Here is a 20348-nt window from a genome sequence, read left to right on the forward strand (position 1 = left end):
TTGCGTTGCGTTTGTGTTGCGGTCAAAAATTGTTTCCCCCTTTCGGGTGGAACACACCTGTCTTCATCAACACCGCATGCTACCTAAATAGACAGCTGACAGATCATGTGACCCAAACCATTTAGAATACAGAAAGGCATAATCTGCTCCTACAGTGATTATTGTAAAATAAGTGCCAATACACGCGGTGTAGTGATGGGAATTTCGATCTTCTCATAGAGCCGGCTCTTGTGGCTCGCCTCCCAAAGAAGAGCCGGCTCTTTCGGCTCCTAACCGGCTCTTAATTTATGATCATCCGCAGCCCGATAGATAAACATAACTTGGCAAATAGGAATGTTTTATATGATAAATCCTTTTGCATTCAAGTTAATATGTTACCTGTGAATGACGTCGAGCTTCGCGTTGCGCTCCAGAAAACTGCAAACATCGAGACTAATATGAACAGCGCAATAAACGTGAAAACAGCCCCGAATGAACGAGTCCGTAAAGTTGTGCAACTAAAAACCATTATAATTATTAATATTAAGATAAGCGTCACAAATCAATGCAGCGGGACATTTGAATTGTTCAGTGGTAGGAGGAGCGCCGTGCGCTGCGCTCTGACAGCAAACGCAGGGCCGTAACGCAGAACCTGGACGCTGGGGCAGGGAGGGGGGGGGGGGGGGGGGGGGGGGGGGGTTATAGAATCCTATTTATAGTTTTCCAGACAATAAGAAAAATATGCACAAATTACTGAAGTTTTTTTGTACTGTTGTAACCATTAAACAATCTCCCCTTCAGTTCAACCATATAAGTGGAGACACATTGTTGATGTTACCATAATAAAATAACTTGCAATTAATTAAGCTTTGGTAAAGATCAATGTAATTTTCACAGCTGTTTGCAGCTGCTGAAAGTAACTAAAAAGTTACTTTTAATGTAACTTAGTTAATTTCCAAATCAAGTAATCTAACTAAGTTATTTTTTAAAGAAGTAATCAGTAATCCGATTAAAGTGACTTTTTCAAAGTAACTATGCCAAATCGTTGGAGACGACTCTCTATAAGGATGTGACGCACATAGAAGAGCAGTGCAGGTGCAAAATATATGCGTGAAGGAAACAAATTACATATGCAGGTGCATTTAAAAAGGTAAGCAATTTAAGAACTAATGCTAAAAACATTTCTTTGCCCCAAACTCCATTTCAAACAATAGTACAATCGCTGAGTCAGAGAATTTTAGAAAGCACAATGATTGCAGAGAAGAAGTTTGTTGGATTTATAGTGGAAGTAATAATTTGTTCAACACAGACAAATAGTAGAACAAAGAGGACTAAAATTATAATAAAAGCAGCAGAAAAAGTTCTTGAATTGGAGGAATTGTCATTTGAATCAATCAGTTTAACAACAGGGGAAGTTCTCAGTCTTACAGTCTGATGGTTTTGTCCATATTACAAGAAGATCTTATAACCAAATACAGTCTGTGTCCAAAAGACCTGGTTAAAACTATCACTTAATTTTATATTAATGGATATAAAGAAATATGTAAAGATAGAAATCTATGGTTGGAGGAGGAGTTGCTATATTTGATCAACAGGGTATTAGTTGTAATATAAATAAAGATTTAGGAGTTATCAGGGTTGAAGTATGGATTAGTAAAACTAAATTTCATATAATGAATTTTTATAACTCTTGTCAAAGGTTAAGTAGGGAAAACCTCAGTATCTTTGAGGAGGGAAATGGAAGAACTATTTTATTTTAATGCTCATAATACCTTATGGGGAAGTAAAAGGACAGATGAACACGGTATGTTATGTTGGTATGTAACTTCTCGGGGTTCAGTGGTTTGTCAGGACTGCATCTCTCTCTCTCTTCGGCTCCTGCCTGTAGAGGGGCGTGTGCAGAATATTGCATCCATCCTCAGTCCTGCAGCTCCACTAAAGCAGTGAGAATCTGCCGTGTCTAGATATTCTTTGTCATCACCATCATCACCCTCTTCTGTCAGAGCACATCTTCTCTCTCTGTCTTCCCTTTACTTGCATTTCTTCTCGTCTCTCCATCATCATGTCCTCAAACAGCGCGGACGGGGACTTGCTGCAGATCCCTCTGGGGCTCATCAACAGCACAGGCAAGTATCTGACAGCGGAGACCTTCGGCTTCAAGATCAACGCGTCGGCCGGCAGCCTGAAGAAGAAGCAGACCTGGACTCTGGAGCAGACCGGGGAGGACGGCAGCGCCGTCTTCCTTAAGTCCCACCTGGGCCGCTACCTTGGCGCGGACAAAGACGGCAACGTTACCGCGGACAGCGAGACACGCGGCCGAGACTGCCGCTTCGTCATCACACCGCACGACGACGGGCGGTGGTCGCTGCAGTCTGAGCCCTACGGCCGCTTTCTCGGAGGCAGCGAGGACCGGATCACCTGCTTCGCGCAGACAGCTTCCCCGGCAGAGAGATGGAGCGTCCACCTGGCCGTGCATCCGCAGGTGAACCTTTACAGCTTTGCGCGGAAACGCTTCGCCCACCTGAGCGCCCAGGAGGTGTCCATAGACCGGGACGTCCCCTGGGGCGTCGATTCACTGGTGACGCTCGTCTACCGAGATGAGCGCTACCACCTGGAGACCTCTGACAACCGGTTTCTGCGCAACGACGGCACCCTGTCCGCCAAAACGGACAAGGACACCGGCTACATGCTGGAATTCCTCTCAGGGAAAGTGGCATTCCGCGACTGCAACGGCCGCTACCTGGCACCGGTGGGCCCCACGGGGACAATGAAGAGTGGGAGGAGCGGCCGGGTGGGAAAAGATGAGCTGTTCGGCCTGGAGCGCAGCCACGCTCAGGTGGTGCTGACTGCGGGCAACGAGAAGAATGTCTCTACGAGGCAAGGTGAGAAAAGCAACAAAAGACCTAAATAAAATAAAATTCAACCAGACGAGGTAGGAATGCCCCCACGTCAGCTATCACCACACCCTGAAAATTTGATCGATCCACGTCTCTTTAAGGCCAGTTTCTGATATTAGTAAAGCTCTGACCTGTCAGTACCAATTTTAGCTTATTTTGCTACTCTGTTTTTAAAAACCTCGATCAAGTTTTAAGTCATTTAAAGCGTTACCTGGGATGGATGGATGGATGATGGATGGATGGATGGATGGATGGATGGATGGATGGATAAAACAGCCACAAAATGAAACATATCTCCATACATTCCAACCTTACAGTCAACAATGCGATCATCATTGCCTTTAAAGATCAATATTGTTAAACAGAATGTCGACTATAACCTCCGACATTGCCGGATATGTTCAGCTTTCTTGGAATCTGATCAATTCAGTCATGTGTCAGTTTGACAAAGCATCTGAAGGTAGGTACAAACTGACTGCGCCTAAGATTTATTTGATTTTTAACAGCCAAAACTGCAAAAACACAGAATAACAAAGGATAAAAACAGCCATTATACATTAACTCTTGCTTTTACTTCTGTGCTTCCTCTGACTTTTTTTAAAACACTTCTACAACACTCAAGTAGTTAATTTAGGTTCTTTAACAACTACCGCTGTGTAGAGTGCTGTTGTTTTGTGCGACCTGCTGCTTAGATTAAGGTCAGATATTTGTTTGTCTGACCTCCTGACCACCGATCAGGGCTGTTAGAAATGAAAACTGTCTGATTCCAGTCCCAAGTCAATTACTTTGTGCATTATTTTTAGATCTTGTCTGTTTTGAAATGAGTTTTTCCTAAATTACTCTTATTTTAATATCTCTATTCAATACATGGCACTCTTCCTATTAGTGTTTTTCATTCACAGACATCAAAAATGACACAAAACATTATTGTAACCGTGTCAGGACTAAATGCAGCTGTGTGATTCAACCATTGAAACACAAAAACAAATGTCCACAAGGTTTGCTTTCAGGGGACAATATGCTGTAGTCTCAAAGATTTAAAGTGTGGACAAGGTGATGACATCACGATGATGTCACTGGTTTCAAAAAGTTGAATTCTGGTTTCCTCCACATAAATCCAAATAACTAGAGCACCGTAGAGCAGAGAGGTCTTCAGCTCCAGTCTATGAGGGCTGGGGGACCTTCAACCCTGAATCAGATGGATGAATTTTACCTCTGTAGAAATTATGTATTCTAGAGTTCTGCTAATGATCTGATAAATAGATTATTGAGATACAGCCTATACTGTAAACATACACGGTGCTTATTAAAAGTATTCACACGTTGGATGTTATGTCCTTTTTATTGCTTTTACAATTCGATCCTGATCATAAAAATTGCTTCTGTTTTAAAGTAAAAATTTACAGGAAATCTTTTAGTGTCAAAGTAAAAACGGGTATTGGTGAGATAACGGCAATTAACTACAAATATTTTAAATAAAATATGAGTAGCAGGAATAATCCTACCTTCGAGTCAGTATTTAATAGATTCACCTGTGGCTGCATAGCTGTGGATAGATCTCCATCAGGGTTCCATCAATCAATCAAATTTTTATTTGTATAGCACATTTCAGCAGCAAGGCATTTCAAAGTGCTTTACATCATAACAAACCCAAAAACACAAAGTCATGCAACATGGAATCAACAATCAAAACATGCCATTAAGTCAAGTGCCATTGTTAAATTCGTAATAGATTTGAACGTTTCAAATACAACTCTAAACAGGCGGGTTTTTAGGAAGTCGGTGTTTCAGCTGTTTTACAGTTTTCTGGAAGTTTGTTCCAGATTTGTGGTGCAGAGAAGCTGAATGCTGCTTCTCCTTGTTTGGTTCTGGTTCTGGGGATGCAGAGCAGACCAGAACCAGAAGACCTGAGGGGTCTGGAAGGTTGAAGGGTTGCACATTTACACTCTGCAACTTTGCTCCATCACTCCTTGAAAAACTGTTCAAACTCTGGAGAGCTAATAGAAGTCTCCTAATAAACTCCTGAAATGTGCTATGGCTTTGTTTTTTTTCTTTGGTGTGCCACCACAAAGTTATTCATGGCCCCAATCGGGCCCCCCATGCAAAACATTCCAGAGACCCCTCTGCCATGAAGTCCCCACATAGCTGGACTCAAGGAACAGTGGAGATTGTGTACGACAAAGTTAAAAAAAACATTCATTTTCTCTCCACCATGTGTTTTTCATTACCATGCTCTCACTTAGTACATTTGGCCCATCTCTGCACAGCTTAACATTTTTCTGCAGTAATTCTATCTCTGCGTTGTGGTTGTTGGGGCCAGGTCAGCTGAGGTTCTCTCAGCCTGTGTCATCTGTTATCTGAGATACACTAAGAGCAGATTCAACATTAGAAAAGATATTTTTAGAGACACAGAAAGGACGAGTTGAAGGAGATGCAGAGAAAAGAGGCTAAGAACTGGATGACTCAGACTGCCTTTCATCTCATGCAACCTCATTTTCTTGTTCCCACTCGGCCTCAGATGGTATCTGCTGCTAACACTGGGATTTAGATTGCAGTATACAGGCAGTCCCTCACAGTTTTTTCTTCTGTCAAGTAAATGTATGAAAACAGAAGATCTCTGCCATACTTTGAACTTGGACTAAGAAAACTTGAAGCCAAGAACAAGGGGAAGACAAAAACGTGCATATACCCCTTTTCAAATTCTAGATTTATTCATAATTGGAAAATGACAAGTACATTTTTTTTATTCCAACTTGTACTCAGACACTTACCATGGATTAGAATATTATTAAAGTTCAGTTATTTCAGTAGCTCAAATGACTGGATGAAATGCATTAGGTACACATATCTGATGTTTCACGTCTTTATTTCTGTAATAATTATCAGAATACAGCCAATAAAAAACGTAGGATTTAGAATATTATAGCAGACCTATACAACACATTTTAACATATAGACTTAATATTTAATACATCATTAATGGTTATTTTAAAAATGTACTTTTAATCTGACAACTGAGTCTCATTGGAATGAGCATTTTAATTTATTGTATATGTTTGGAAATCTTCTAAAAAATCGACTGAAAATAAACAAATCTGTTGAGAAACGAAACAAAAGTATTACCTGGTTGCACGTGTTTATACTCTCCTATAAATATTTTTTTAAATACCTTTTCACCCAATTTTAATTTAATTTCACCATATTTTATTAAAAGACTTATCATAACACTCGATTTAATATTTCACAGTGATGTCATCAGACAGAGAAAACTATTCATTTCTGTCCAAATTCTGGTATTCTGAAGACTACAATGTTTTGTTTGTTTTTGTTTTTTTGCATTTTTGGTTAATATATGCTTGTTCTCTATTCAGTGAAGTTGCTCACACAGGGTGTCCAGAAATGTTACTCACATAAGAGTCACATAACTACTCCTCAAAGTTCACTTTTCTTTTCCCCTAAAAAGATACTCAAGTAAATGTAACTAGTTATTACTGACCTCTTCCTTTTGCTGTCTGAAATTTGATGAAACACAGTGGAGCTTAGGGAAGCTTTGATCCCCCAGAGCTGAATGAAAGCTGATCACAGATTACCTTATTTTTCAGGCATGGACCTGTCAGCCAATCAGAATGAGGAAGGGGACCAAGAAGTGTTCCAACTGGAGATGAACCGTGAAGACAGAAAGTGTGCCTTTAGAACTGCTGCTGGGAAATACTGGACCCTGACTGCAACTGGAGGACTGCAGTGCACGGCTTCCTCCAAGTAATCCTCCTCCTACTGGGAAGAGCCGTTTGCATCCTTAGAAAAATGTAGATAATAAGGTCTGTCTTTGGATTTGTTTTCAGATCTGCTAACAGTTACTTTGAACTGGAGTGGCGTGAGGGTCGCGTGTGCATTCGTGCAGCCAACGGGAAGTATGTGACTGCCAAGAAGAACGGGCAGCTGGCTGCTGCGGTTGACAGTACAGGTCAGGATTGTTGCTGATATTTTTCAAATACATGAAAGTGAAGTCAAGACAAAGTTGCAGATCGTAAAAGTACTCTAAGATTAGCTTTCTTTTGTACACAGAAGTAGGAATTTCTGGCTCCATGTCATATAAATTAACTGTAACCTGCTGTCTGCCATTTATCTCAGAGACGGAAGCTAGCATCTGTTGACCCGTACTTATTTAAGTTCCATCTGTAGATTGGAAAAGTAAATATTTCCCAATTGTTTGTGTCAGTAACTACTAACTGGGATACAACCTAATTACATACAAGACAAATACATTGTTAGCTAATTGTAGCCTGGTCATTAAAGAATTTAGGAATTCCCATTAGTTTTGCAGTTTGAACACAATTGTTATGACGTCATAAGATTGAAGTTCCGACTCCTCAGATAAGTGGATCATGTCTACAAACATGAAGATCTGACACAACCAACAACTATTTACAGCACCATTTCAAAATGCTTGTCATGAGTTGCAGGTTGTAGAAGGTGAGGACAACCTTCCTCACCAGGTTGTTGAGAAATGATGATTTTAATGGTGAAACAAACAACAAAGTCCAGGCAGCACAGGTGAGCAAACAGCAATGGCTCTGAACAGACAATAACAATAGACGCAACAACAAGACAGCATAGACAAGGACCTGACAGAGAACAAGAGCCACAGTATAAATACACAGGGGGTAAAATCAAGGGAACTAGACACAGCTGGGATCAATCAAGGGTAGACAGGACAAACTCAACTGACACACAGAAAAACTCAAATCCTTACAATGTTATAGAAACTATAAAAATGATAGTAACTGTAAGTGCACATTAAACCATGTATTAAAATAAATATACTTTATGTAAAATAAAGTTGTTTGCTTTTTTATCAACTTATTTTTGTGAGGCTTTTTTTCTGTAAATGACATGTTTCTTCAGATCCTTCATACAATTTCAAACATGTCTCTAGACTCTGTGGTGAAGAAGGAAGGACTCTAACTGTTTATTTGTCTTTGACTGCAGTGACTTTACTTCTTGGGTCAGTTTTATCATTCGGGTTAACATAGTGTTAAACTTGTCAATCTGCAGTTACACACTCAACTCTAATTAGACGGGACAATTCATCAACGTGTCCACTGTTGATTATGGTAGGAATGTGTGAACAATTCACTATAAATCTGACTGTTAGATGTTTTTAGCCCAAAGTAATCATTTTTCCAGCTGTGGATGATGCCAAATCTCCCTACACAGTATGGTATTACATATGTTCCCTCTGCTTCTGGTTGTGGTTATATTCAAGAGGTGTAACAATAAATGAACCACCTAATTGTTCCATTTAAACCTGATAGTTTAAACCTGACAGTTTGAATAGAAATCTAAAGTGATTTCCATTTAAACTATTGGTATGAGCACCGAATCCTGTGGAACTTTATGATTAACTTTCATATGAGAAGGAAGCATTATTCAACCCCCCCCCCATTTACAATTTAAAAAAAAAGAAAAGTGACCAAATTTTATGCAGTGAATTTAAACACAATAAACAGTTAGGATTAAAGGTACTAGTCTATTTCATATCCCAATAAATTGTCATTTGCAGGGGAGGCTGAGCATTTCCTGATGAAGCTGATTAACCGTCCAATCATTGTCCTGCGTGGAGAACATGGTTTCATTGGAGCTCGCAAATCTGGACTTCCAACCCTCGACTCCAACCGGGCCTCCTACGATGTTTTCCAATTGGAGTTTCATAACGGTGCTTATTCCCTCAAAGGTAAGTGGAAGTAGGCAACATTCATCCATCCATCCATTTTCTGTACACTTTTGTTCCTAGTGGAATCGGGAGGTGCTGGTGTCTATCTCCAGCTAACGTTCCAGGAGAGAGGCGGGGTCACCCTGGACAGGTCGCCAGTCTGTCGCAGGGCAACACAGAGACAGACAGGACAAACAACCATGAACACACACACTCACACCTAGGGAGAATTTAGAGAAACCAATTAACCTGACATTCATGTTTTTGGACTGTGGGAGGAAGCCGGAGTACCCGGAGAGAACCCACCATGCACAAGGAGAACATGCAAACTCCATGCAGAAAGACACCAGGGCCGGGAATCAAACCCAAGACCTTCTTGCTGCAAGGCAACAACTCTTAGGCAACATTCAAGCATATTTAACAAATATTATATATCACATATTTTTTCCATGCGATATTACAAATAAAAACATTTTAAAAACCACACACAATAAAAAAACTTCAGAAATGTAAAGAATGTAATGTGTTCTACAGAAATTGTATGAGGAAAAATAAAGTTTGTAAATCTATGTTTCAAGTTCACCTCAAGCTTTGCACTCATTCAAAATCTGTCACATTTCCAAATACAATCACGAAACATTTCTTTTCATTCTAACTGCTTGTGAGTTGTTTTTTTATTTTTACATTACCACTCCGTATTAAAATTCATTCCCATGTTCAAAATGAAGAAATATGTAAAATGACATGTGTCATAGTCACAATTCTTCATACAAAATCCTCCATATTCGTTCTACGTCCAAGTACAATAAAACATGTTGTTAGCTTGTATTTACAAACACAATTGAAACTACGTATTAGCTAGTGATGTGAATAAAATTTTTTGGGGGGAGTTTGCTATTAAAAAATAAGTGTTGACCAGACTCCCAGGGGAAAGTTAGAAAAAGCCGACATTCTATCTTCCCTCGAGATTCCAGTGAGCAGATCTGTGGGCAGGCGAAGGAAAGAGAGAGATAACCTGCTCCACTTTCTTTAGGCATCAGCAGATGAAACTCAGCTATCAGTTTCTATGGAGGACAAAAAAGAGGCATTTTTGAGCTAAACATAATTTGTCCCAATGCCCAGAAAAACTTGCATCTAGCTGTTCGTCATAATGGGAAGAAAATTTGAGATTGTGACCATTTTTTAGACGGTTTTGCTGTAAATGCCTTAGTTGCACTTAGACTTTAGTATTACCACTGTTCTCTAATGTTTTGTGGATTTAATAACTAAATTACTAAATCTACCTAATGGTATAAATAAAGTTGATTTAATGTTTATTTATTTGCACAGAAACAATTTACATTTCATTAACTTTTTAAAAGGTGACGTGTTGTAGCTAAAATGCTAACTTCCACCTGCAGTCCCTGGACAGGTTGATGGTAATCAAATATCAATGATCAAGATTAATGTATCATCATCTAGATTTAATGCGAAGCATACCATGTTGTCCTGATGTATACATCACTTGTGTGAGCTCTGGGCTTCATTAGTGCTGTTGTCTGTCCAGACCCCCAGGGAAAGTACTGGTGCGTTGGAGACGACTCAGCAGTGGTGTGCAGCAGCTCCACTCCTGTCCAGTTCCTGCTTGAGTTCTGTGATCTCAACAAGATGGGAATTCGGGCTCTGGGCGGGAAGTACCTTAGAGGTGACCATGCCGGAGGGCTGAAGGCCAGCGCAGACTCTGTGGACAGCGCCACCCTCTGGGAATACTGAGAAACGACCTTTCTTTGTTCTTTATCTGCACAATGCTTCAAACTATTGAAACTCAACCTCTGCAGATTCTTTTTCATACTCTTGTGTGTGTGCAGTTGTAAATGTGTTTGGATGGCTGTGTAGTGAAAGCTGAATGTCACTGCAGCAGGACGCTGCAGATATTCTGTTTTCCAATAATTGACTGGCCTTTCTGTATTTCTACTGGAGATTTCCAGTGACTTGTTGTTGTGCTGATTGTGTCGCCACTCATAATGTCTTTCACTTCACAAGACGACTTACCCAAGCTGTATGACTTTCCCTATCTGTGATGAGTCCTGGTGACATGTTGAATGCTATAACTCTAAACCCTGCATATTCATCTTTCTGCTGCTATAAAGACTCCTGATAAGGTTCTCTGCTCTCAATCCTTGCTGTCTGTTGAAGAGCATTCATACAAGGCAACCGGATGACACAGTGTTAGTGATTTGCATTTGTTGGCTGTAAATAAGGCTTCCTCTGTCGTTGAATGCTTCAGAACATGAAACCATGGAAACGTTGGAAGAGAATATGGATGGTGAATCTAGGATTTTCCCATGTGCTGTTTTCAGATGCAAAGAGCTCTACACACTTAGAAAGTGTGTATCAGTGTACAGTTTAAGAAAATTCTCTTCCACGTGAAATTCATACGGTAGTTAGATACCATTAGCAATTGAAATAATTCCAAGAAAAAACAATTTTAGAACATCAAATGAAACTTTTTTTATCATTGATCATTTTTGAGGGTGTATTCTATATATAATTCTGCTGAAAGCACAGGTGGTGGAATAGGACCTTTTAAAGCACATACATGGATGCACATACATTACTTATCTTGAACTGTGTAATAATTACTGCAATAATGCTTAAAATAAATCATAAGCACATGATTTTTTTTATTATTATCAGAGCTAAACAGGGTGCTGCTGCTCCTGGTGTCTTGTTGCTGTGCCTTCCATGGAGTATTTACATCTTTGTCATTCATGCTTTTCCATTCTACTGAGCCAAATGAAACTTCAATAAAGTTTTCTCTTACACAGTCAAACTTATTCTGGATTATTTTCTAGCTGTGGCCTATATTTAAAACAAACGCTGTGGACGGGACAGTCTTTGTAAAGTCTTAGAGTAATGAAGTTTAAACCAAATAGTTAAATACACTTATTACTATTTGACAATTAGTGAACCAAACTGCCCAGGGCAGATGTTACCAGTAGCTTGCCCTGTCTGTGTGTGAATGAGTGAATGTAGTGTGAAGCTCTTTGGGGTCCTATGGACTTGATAAAGCACTATACTAGTACAGGCCATTTACTATTTGTCATGATTTTGCTAACAGTGTGGTTGGGAGTATAATTAAAAAGCCTACATACATTCTATCCCCCCTGGAGATTCGAGAGAGGTAATCTACTCCACTTTCTTTGGGTATCTGGAGAGGAGGGAACCCCCCCCCCTGCAATCTCTGAGTTAAACTTAATATGTACCAATGGCCATGCATCTTTCTTCATTTTCCGCAGGATCACTCCAGGTTGCCATGGAAATATCAGAAATGGAGCTTGAGAAGAATGAAAGTGCAGAGATAGACAGACAGACACATCGTCCTGATATTTTGCCATTATATTTATAGGTCTGTACCTCCACCTCCCTACCAGAACTGATCTTGGACTGCCTCTGTCCCTCCTGAATCAATAACCAATTCTTTTCTCTTGGAAGTGTTTACATGCAGGCCGTTTCTATGACACCACACGACACAGTTCCTCACCAGGCTCATGTACTCCTCTTTGTTGCCTTTGTTTGACACATCCCATAATGGCAGTGTCATCAGCGTTCTCCTGGATGTGACACGTTTCAGAGTTGTAACACAAGTCTGAGGTGTACGGGTTGAAGAGGATGGGTGACAACACCGAACCCTGCAGGACTCCAGTGGTCTGTCTGTGACGCAGCTGAAAATCCAGGTGACCAGGCAGGATTCTGGTAAGCTTTTCCAGAAGTGCAGGGAAGAAGCAGATACACAGACTAATAAGCTCAACAAAGTTGCAGCAGCAAGTAAGAAGCTGTGACAACCCAAGCAAACAAGGCAGACACTGTATATACACGGCACACAATTATCTATTAAGACCACAACAGTAGCGGGTCAACAGATCAAATGTAATGTCCTCAACATTTGGGGGAGTACACAACTCTTATTGCCCTGCAACATATTTCAAACACTTATAAAATTGGACATACCATAGAAGAAACAAAAAATGTCATTTGCATTATTAATAAAAACATATAAAACATTCCAATTAAACATTTAAAGTTATGAGTCAAATTTACACTAATCACAAATGTGTCAGAAATTACAGCAAACTTCTACAATACACAAGAAAAAGAAAAGAGAAATGTTTTAAATATTTCAAATTGTCAAAAAGAAGGTTTTCTGTGAGCAAAGCAATACTAGACAAGATGTGAAGTTTTCATCTGATGAAGGTTACCATAACTCACAAACTGAGACACAAACTGAGTCACAGCTCTTAGTTTGCAGGACAGATAAAATGAAACTCATCATGATCAGACTTGATGAACCAGAGATGGTCTCCTTCTTTCTCCATGGCTCCACTGGTGTCACAATTTTCCTTGGCATTCATCCAACAGTTGAAGAATGAGTTGGAAAATTTGCACAAGTACATGGTTGGCTCAAGATTAGCATCCACACTGTCGAAATCATCTCTGTCATTTTGAATTTCATCTTGTGAGTTTTTTTTCTGCTGAATTTGTCACAATTTCCTCGCTGTCACAGTTTGGTGTGGTTGTAAAGGTAACTCACTCAAACTGTGAGCAAGCAAACACATCCAGGTCCATTTGGTCATGAGGAACATTGACACTTTCAAAAGCAACAAAGTTTTCTGATGCCTTTACTGTCAAATCTGTAGTTGTGGTTTTGATGGTAACTTTCTCATCATTAGAGGAATCTTCCATGTCTTTTGGTCTTCAGGGTTCAATGTCAAAATCAAAGTATTTTCATCTCTGGTCCTCAGAGCTCTCTACAAGGACATTGTTGCCTCTTGTGATATATCCTAACAACTTTTCAACTCCCTTCGTAACAAGAAATCCAAGGTCCCATCACAGGCAAAAATCCTCTTGACTTGGTGTTCAGTTAAAATGGTTTGTAAAGTCAGTTTGAAGTCGTCTCTCTGGGATCGATCTACCTCCAACCAAGTTGAAAAGCAAACGGAGAATTCTTGTATCTCTGAACATTTATGACATCACTGATGAGAACATAGAGATTCTCATGGATATGATGTCAAAAAACCTGTGTCAGGTTCTTGTTTGTTTTAGTTGCTATGGAAACACAAAGCGTTATGAATGGGGTAAGATTACTGCCAATTAAAAGTGCATGCATAGACATCTACAGTACATTAATAAATGTCAATAAATGTGCAGAAAAGTAGGTTTTATCCTGTCTTCCAACTCATACATGTAAAAATGTGAAATTTTAGGGTTTAATTAATTGTGTGGAAAGTATGTTTCAATTTGACACAATCATAAGCAATACAGATTACAATGGTTGCCCAATTTTAAAAACCATTTATAACTAGATTTAACAAGCAATACCCTGATAAAAACGCCTGGTTCTGTTCTGGGACGACTGTGAAACCAATGGAGATGATGAAGCAAAGAAGGATTCTTCAGAAAATGATGAACGGTCAGCGTCCTCTTCATAAGACTGATTTAATTTGTGCAAAATTTCCCTCCGTGAAGGATCAGTTGATTTCAACGTATACATTTAAAACACACCGGGACTGTCCACACATACCAAAACCTGCATTTAAAACTCAGAAGAATGACCATTTGAGAATAATCTTTATTTAAACTTGGGCAGAGGTATACCATTTCTAAAATATGTATGCATACTCAGCAGTATGTACAATTTTATCTAGTTGACGACTCACATCTAGACTTAAAAACAAGAATGTACATGATGAAGACATATTAACATGGTCTAATCCTCAACACAGGAAACAAACTGAAACAAGAGAAGCAGACCAGAGAAGCGTTTTTTTTTTAAATCCACCTGAGTCCAACGTGTTTCCCACCTCTGTAGCATTTCACAAAAGACAACAGTGCACAAGTAGAAATCATGTATTTGAACATAAATTTTCACCTTTACTTCCATAACTTGGTTGAATATACAAGATTATCCACAGCGCTGATTCCAGTGCAGCAGCTGTGGTTGTTTAAAGGCTTCATCAACAAAGTCAAGGTAAGAGTGAAAGCAACTATCAAACAGCAGAAATATTTAAAACAGGAAGAGGAAATTATGTTTTGGCATATGAAAGGGTTTTCATGGTATGGGTCATTTTAGGAAGAGAAGTAGCACCGCCTGGCTTGATAAAAAAACAAAAAAAACAAAACCAAAAAAAAATTAAGTATTGAGACATTGACAGACTGGAGAAAAACTCATCTAATGTACAGCAGAGGAGGACTTGCTGTCCAGCAGTTTCTCCACCATGAGCTTGGCATAGCGCATGCGGCTGGCCAGCTCCCTGCAGCAGCCGAACTCCTCCAGCAGAGACAGCTTGTAGGTGCGGAAGTCCCGCTTCTCGTCAATGTAGGTCACGGCACCCATCAGCGGGCAGAGGATCAGTTTAGTGTGGTCCTAAATCCCCCCCATCCCCAAAAAACAAAAACAGAATGGCTTGAGCATGGAGTGTGGTGAGACTGAGGACGGACAGCAGGAGAGGGAGCGATGCGGGTCGAGTCTAACCTGGAAGAAGTTGATCTGGACCGTGCCGTTGCTGAGGTGCAGGACGATGGCGCTCTTTGTTCTAAACCACAGCGAGAGGTACGGCAGTCGCGCCAGCTCGTCCCCTTCCCGCCGCGCCACGTTGGCGCCGGCCTTCAGCAGGTGCTCGCTCATGTAGTTACGGAAGTACTTGAGCAACGTAATCTGGAAAAAAAAAAAGACAAATGTATCTAGTACTAAAGACGCCATTTAAGCTTCCCTAAGGACTGTCAGAGAATCGTTTATTCATTTTTATCCAGAGCAGAAAAACAAACTCAACCAGGTGCTGAATACTGACCTTCTTGTTGAGCGTAGTGGGGAACGAGCGGACGCTCATGTAGGACTCGGCAGCCATCTTGTCGATGTACTGCAGGCTGTCTCCGTCGGCGTACATGATGAGACGAGTGTAATCGTTGAACAGAACTCCCACACTGTTGTCACACAGCTGGTAGCCTGCAAACAGGCATTTAAACCCTTTGATGAGGATGTTTTTCTTTTAAAATCATAAATTTTGTTTGCTTCTGAACATTGTTGGGGCATAAAAGAAAGATTTGATTGGACAGAAACGAATCTCAATTATCACACAGGAGACCAATCTCACATGTAGTGAAATTTTAACTGAATTGAAACCAAATGATTGTTTAACATGCAGCAAATTTGATCCCAAATCAACCAACCAGTGAAGGACATTTCAGCTCCAGTTAACGTACAATAATAATAATATCTATAATAAAAAGACTTTAGTTTTCTGAGAACAATCCAGTTGGTATACCAGACAGGTGGAGCTTCAGTCTAAGCCCAGATGTGAACATTTACACCTTAAGATGAACTGAAGGGATATTTAAAACAAATGTAAATGACCAAGACCTACACTGCCTTGCTCATAACTGCATAGTTAATGACTATATAGCCCAGTCAGTAACAGATTTATAGAGTGATTATCAGTAGATATCATGTTGTGTCAGTCACTCTATGAGCATGTCACTTGCAGAAAGCAGGCACAGATACATTATTCTAACATTTAAACCATTTACAATTAAACCAAAAATAATTTACAAGCTGCTGCCAGCAGGATGTCTTGCAAATTTCAGATTTGTATCTATTAGATGGTGGGACAAGAAATATATCTCGCAACTCAAGTTTTTCTCATGCACAGATGCCCTTTGCAAACGTATCCAAACTTTAAAATGAATAAAAATCAAATGCCACATTTTATGCCTTTCTGCAGATCCCTTCATAGTGCCGTTACAGAACTTAATTGATGTTTGTAAATCAGATGCCCTACATTCTCACGTTTTGGACGTTTCTAACACTTACCCAGCCCGTATTTGTCTGAGTAGTCGACCCATTTGCTGATCCAGAAAATGGGAATGCATGCAGGATCCTCTGCTTCCTCTGAAAAGATAAACCGAACTTTTCGAAGTTGATCTTCTCTAACTTGACACAAACAGCAAAGAAAAACTGAAAAACGAACCGACCTTGCCGGACGAATGGCTTTTCTGCTGGCTTGGAGGCCATGATGCTGTTGAGCTGCTGCAGCATGTCTTTCAGGTGGTTCTCTGATGGCTCAACCTCTCTGCAAATACAATACAAGTCAGAATGGTTTATATCTCTACAACAGATTGAAAACAGACAACTTGGAATAGACTTTATTGATCCAAGGAGAAATTGCTTATTTGTTGAAAGGTACTCCATCTTAGGTAAAAAAAAATAAAATACAAAGTTTGTAAAATGTATATGTATATACACACACCTAAGAGTAATAAGTTCAAAATGACTAGATATAAGCAAATAAGCAACAAACAATCACATGCAATATATTAATCAATAAATAACCTATAAATGAGCGCAGAAAAAATTTGAATCAATTAGCAAAGACTTGGGCGTTGTAAAGCCTGATGGCAACAGGCAGAAATGATCAAAAAGAAAAACTTGAACCCAGACTTGCAGAAAATCTCTCATCTTACTTTGGCACAGCATCGTCTTTCACCTCCATCTTCTCTGACCCACCTAAAAACAAAATGGCAATATTTACCTAGAATCAGATCTACTACAGGCTTCATTCAGACCTGATATGACCAAGAGTGGTGAGACTCATTACCCTTGTTGTTCAAAGCAGAGAGGGGACGTCGCTGGCTGAGCTCTGCAGTGGTGGAGGGGGCGATGGAGAAGCGTGGGGGCACAGTGAGGCATGTGGTGGGCAGGCGCAGCGGGATGTAGCCTGACGTGAGGAACTCGTCCTCTTGCAGCTGAGTGATGGTGGGCCTCTGAGCAGGATCAGCGTGCAGCATCCTCTTGATTAGCGACGCTGCGGCAGGGTTGATGTGCTGCATACAGTCCAGGAGGTTTAAACTACACTTGTTCAATATGATCCACAAAGCAGCATAAACACAGCAATCTTACCCAGGGGATGACATAGTTGTTTTTCTTGATGCGACTGTAGGTTTCCTTCAGACAGGACGTTTCAAACGGGGGCTTACCCACCAACAGAGTGTACCTGAGAGAGCAGACAGAGGACAGGTTACTGCACTGGATCATTACTCGTTGTCAAGATAATGATCTTGACCAACTTGGTTCCAAACTTACAGTATGCATCCCAGTGACCAGACGTCCACTTCGTAACTGTGGCCTTTTTTACAGAGAACTTCAGGCGCTATGTAGTTGGGCGTTCCGCACAACGTCTTCTTCCGTTCGCCGTCAAACTCGATCTTAGTAGCCAAACCAAAGTCCCCTAGAAAACAAACATGGAATGTTTTAAGACCTCAACATATTTAGGACAAAAAAAACCCCCAAAGTGTCCAAAATATGCAATAGAGAGGTGCATTTTTCATCTGAACAAATATATAGCAACATGTAATAACACATGGATTACTATTGAAAGATCTGCCTTTTAAGTGTATTGTGATGCAGGTCCATGCATGGTGTGGCTAACTGACAAAGCTCAGCTCATACTTGTGCATTTTCTGCACAAGTAAAGTAATGAAGCAAAAAACTTTACTTGAAATGATTACAGACCATTAGTGATCATGAGAACTGATCGTTCCAGATCCATCTGCTCCTCTCTAAATTATGTTTCATTTTGTTGTTGGCCAATCTTTCCTGACATCCACATAGGTCTTGTTTACTGTCAAAACAGTGTTTCATCACTCCATTTGTGGTGTGCTGGGGCGGAAGCATCTCCAAGGCAGACCTTTCCAGTCTGGAGAAGCCAATCAGGCAGGCTGGCTCAGTGGCAGAGAGGAGAGCAGTGCAGAAACTCCTGATATTATGGACAAAACCAGCCACTCAGCCAAGAAAACTGGCTGTGGGAGGCTGCTTCTTTCACCTCCTCACTGGGAAGAAGGAATGCAACATAAACAAAGGGACTGTAGGATTGGAGGTCCTTTTTTTTTAAAATTATTATATTTTATCTATAGCTAAGAGTGCTGTGTGGGAGATGGAGACAATAAGTTCCTTAAGGGAAAAACCCAAAGGGAATAACAGTGTTTCCCATCTTTCTATGCACAACATATCAAAAGGCACAGACTGACATTCTATGCATTAAAGAAAAAGAGATCCAAACTGATTTTGAGTTTACAGAACATTGTATCATTAATTACGCTTTAGATTATTAGGCAGAGACTTCTATTTTTGCAACCCAGAGAAGGAATTAGAACAAACTTAGAATCCTGGAAAACTCCTCCCAGAATAGGAACATTTAGTTTTTGTTACCAATTAGAAATTGTGGAGTACATATTACTTTTACAAAATTAGAACATACTTAGAAAGTCCAGAGAATACTTACTCGCTTGTACTTTAGCAACCCAGAACAGGGATTAGAACAAACTTGGAATCCAGAAAAATTACTCAGAACAAGAGTGGATTATAAACATTAGATTCTCTCTCTTTGGTTTGTTATTTTGTTTGCATTTCCTTTTTAATTCATGTAAAGCACTTTGAATTGCCTTGTTGCTGAAAATGTGCTATATAGATAAAATGATATTACCTCAATGTGTTATACAGAAATTAAAAGTATTATATAAGCATATTATGGCTACTTACCTATCTTAACCTCCATCTCGTCATTGAGGAAGATGTTCCCCAGCTTCAGGTCTCTGTGAATCACTCTGTTGTTGTGCAGGTAATGGACTCCCTTCAGCAGCTGGGTCATGTAGTACCGGGCCTCTGGCTCTGTGACAGCCTTACGCCGCTTGTGCAGCTCCAACAAAGACTGAAAAATAGAAGGTTTTAATAAACACATTAAAAAAAAACAAAAAAAAAAACGTATTCCAGTTTCCTAAACTGTAAACCTGGAGGCCCTCCAGTAATATTTGATATCTGGGTTAAACTACCGTAACACAAATATGGATGTTTAAAGTTGCAATACGTGGTCATTTCTTTCCGCTTAAAATGTAGAGGCTTGGAAAGCGTTGATCGTGTTATTATTGCGCTTACCCTTCTCCTGCAGATTTCCAGGACCACAAAGACGAAGTCATCGTCCTCAAAGAAGCCGTGGAAGCCAACAATGTTCGGATGATTAAGGCTCTTGTGAATGGCGATTTCAGACGTCATCTTTTCCCTTTGGTGCTGCTTCAGGATCAGAGATTTCGGCACAATTTTCCCAGCGAAAACCTGCTTCGTCTCTACATCTGTGATTTCGTAGCATTTGGCGAAGCCCCCCTTCCCCAGAAATCTTCCTCTCGTGTAGCTCTTCGTGGTGCGGGGATCAACCAGGATGTCTGGGATCTCTTTCAGAGGCGCCGACTTCGGATCGGAAAGGGCAGACGTGGGAGCTGGCTTCGCAACACCAGCACTCATTTTGATTTATGGAAGCTTTTCGGCTGTTGTTTTTGAAGAAATAAACCACTTAAGCGGTTCAACGAAGCGATTAAAGTTAGCCTTAACTCAACCGACGCTAGTTTAACCTGGCAAGCTAGCTTCCTTCCGCTTGCATTCGTGTTTAAATCAAAACTAACGCCCTTTTTGTGCAAGTATTCATTAAGACAACAATAACCATTAAAACAACAACGCATGAAAAGCAAACTTTAAAAAAGTTATTAAATAATTCTCCAGACCTGCCCGACGGTAGTTACTCGATTGTTCTCTCCTGCCTTATGACAACAGTTTTCGGTACAAGTTTAAATTGCTGCCTCTGTCGTTATCGCACTCTCTGATTGGCTCACAGGATTTGAATTGTAGGGCGTTGCAGCAATGCATCGTGGGACTTTGATGTGAAAATAGCCTATCGCTA

The 20348-nt window shown here is 40.2% G+C and overlaps 2 protein-coding genes across 2 annotated transcripts; one reads left to right on the plus strand and one right to left on the minus strand.

The window, feature by feature from the left end:
• The first annotated feature begins 1711 nt into the window (after positions 1-1711).
• Positions 1712-11395, plus strand: LOC102219175 (fascin-like). Its single transcript, XM_005813939.2, has 5 exons — positions 1712-2861; positions 6479-6635; positions 6719-6840; positions 8440-8610; positions 10136-11395. Exons 1-5 carry the CDS (start codon positions 2042-2044, stop codon positions 10339-10341), a joined length of 1476 nt encoding a protein of 491 aa, XP_005813996.1. The 5' UTR covers positions 1712-2041; the 3' UTR covers positions 10342-11395.
• A 2785-nt stretch (positions 11396-14180) lies between these two features.
• plk1 (polo like kinase 1) lies at positions 14181-20234 on the minus strand. Its single transcript, XM_014474497.2, has 11 exons — positions 19553-20234; positions 19160-19328; positions 17705-17849; positions 17522-17615; positions 17220-17445; positions 17086-17128; positions 16597-16694; positions 16436-16513; positions 15417-15571; positions 15101-15283; positions 14181-14992 (listed from the first exon to the last, which is right to left on the minus strand). Exons 1-11 carry the CDS (start codon positions 19913-19915, stop codon positions 14798-14800), a joined length of 1749 nt encoding a protein of 582 aa, XP_014329983.1. The 5' UTR covers positions 19916-20234; the 3' UTR covers positions 14181-14797.
• Positions 20235-20348: the final 114 nt, after the last annotated feature.

This window comes from Xiphophorus maculatus, chromosome 5 (genome assembly GCF_002775205.1).
Source record: "Xiphophorus maculatus strain JP 163 A chromosome 5, X_maculatus-5.0-male, whole genome shotgun sequence".
NCBI lineage: Eukaryota > Metazoa > Chordata > Actinopteri > Cyprinodontiformes > Poeciliidae > Xiphophorus > Xiphophorus maculatus.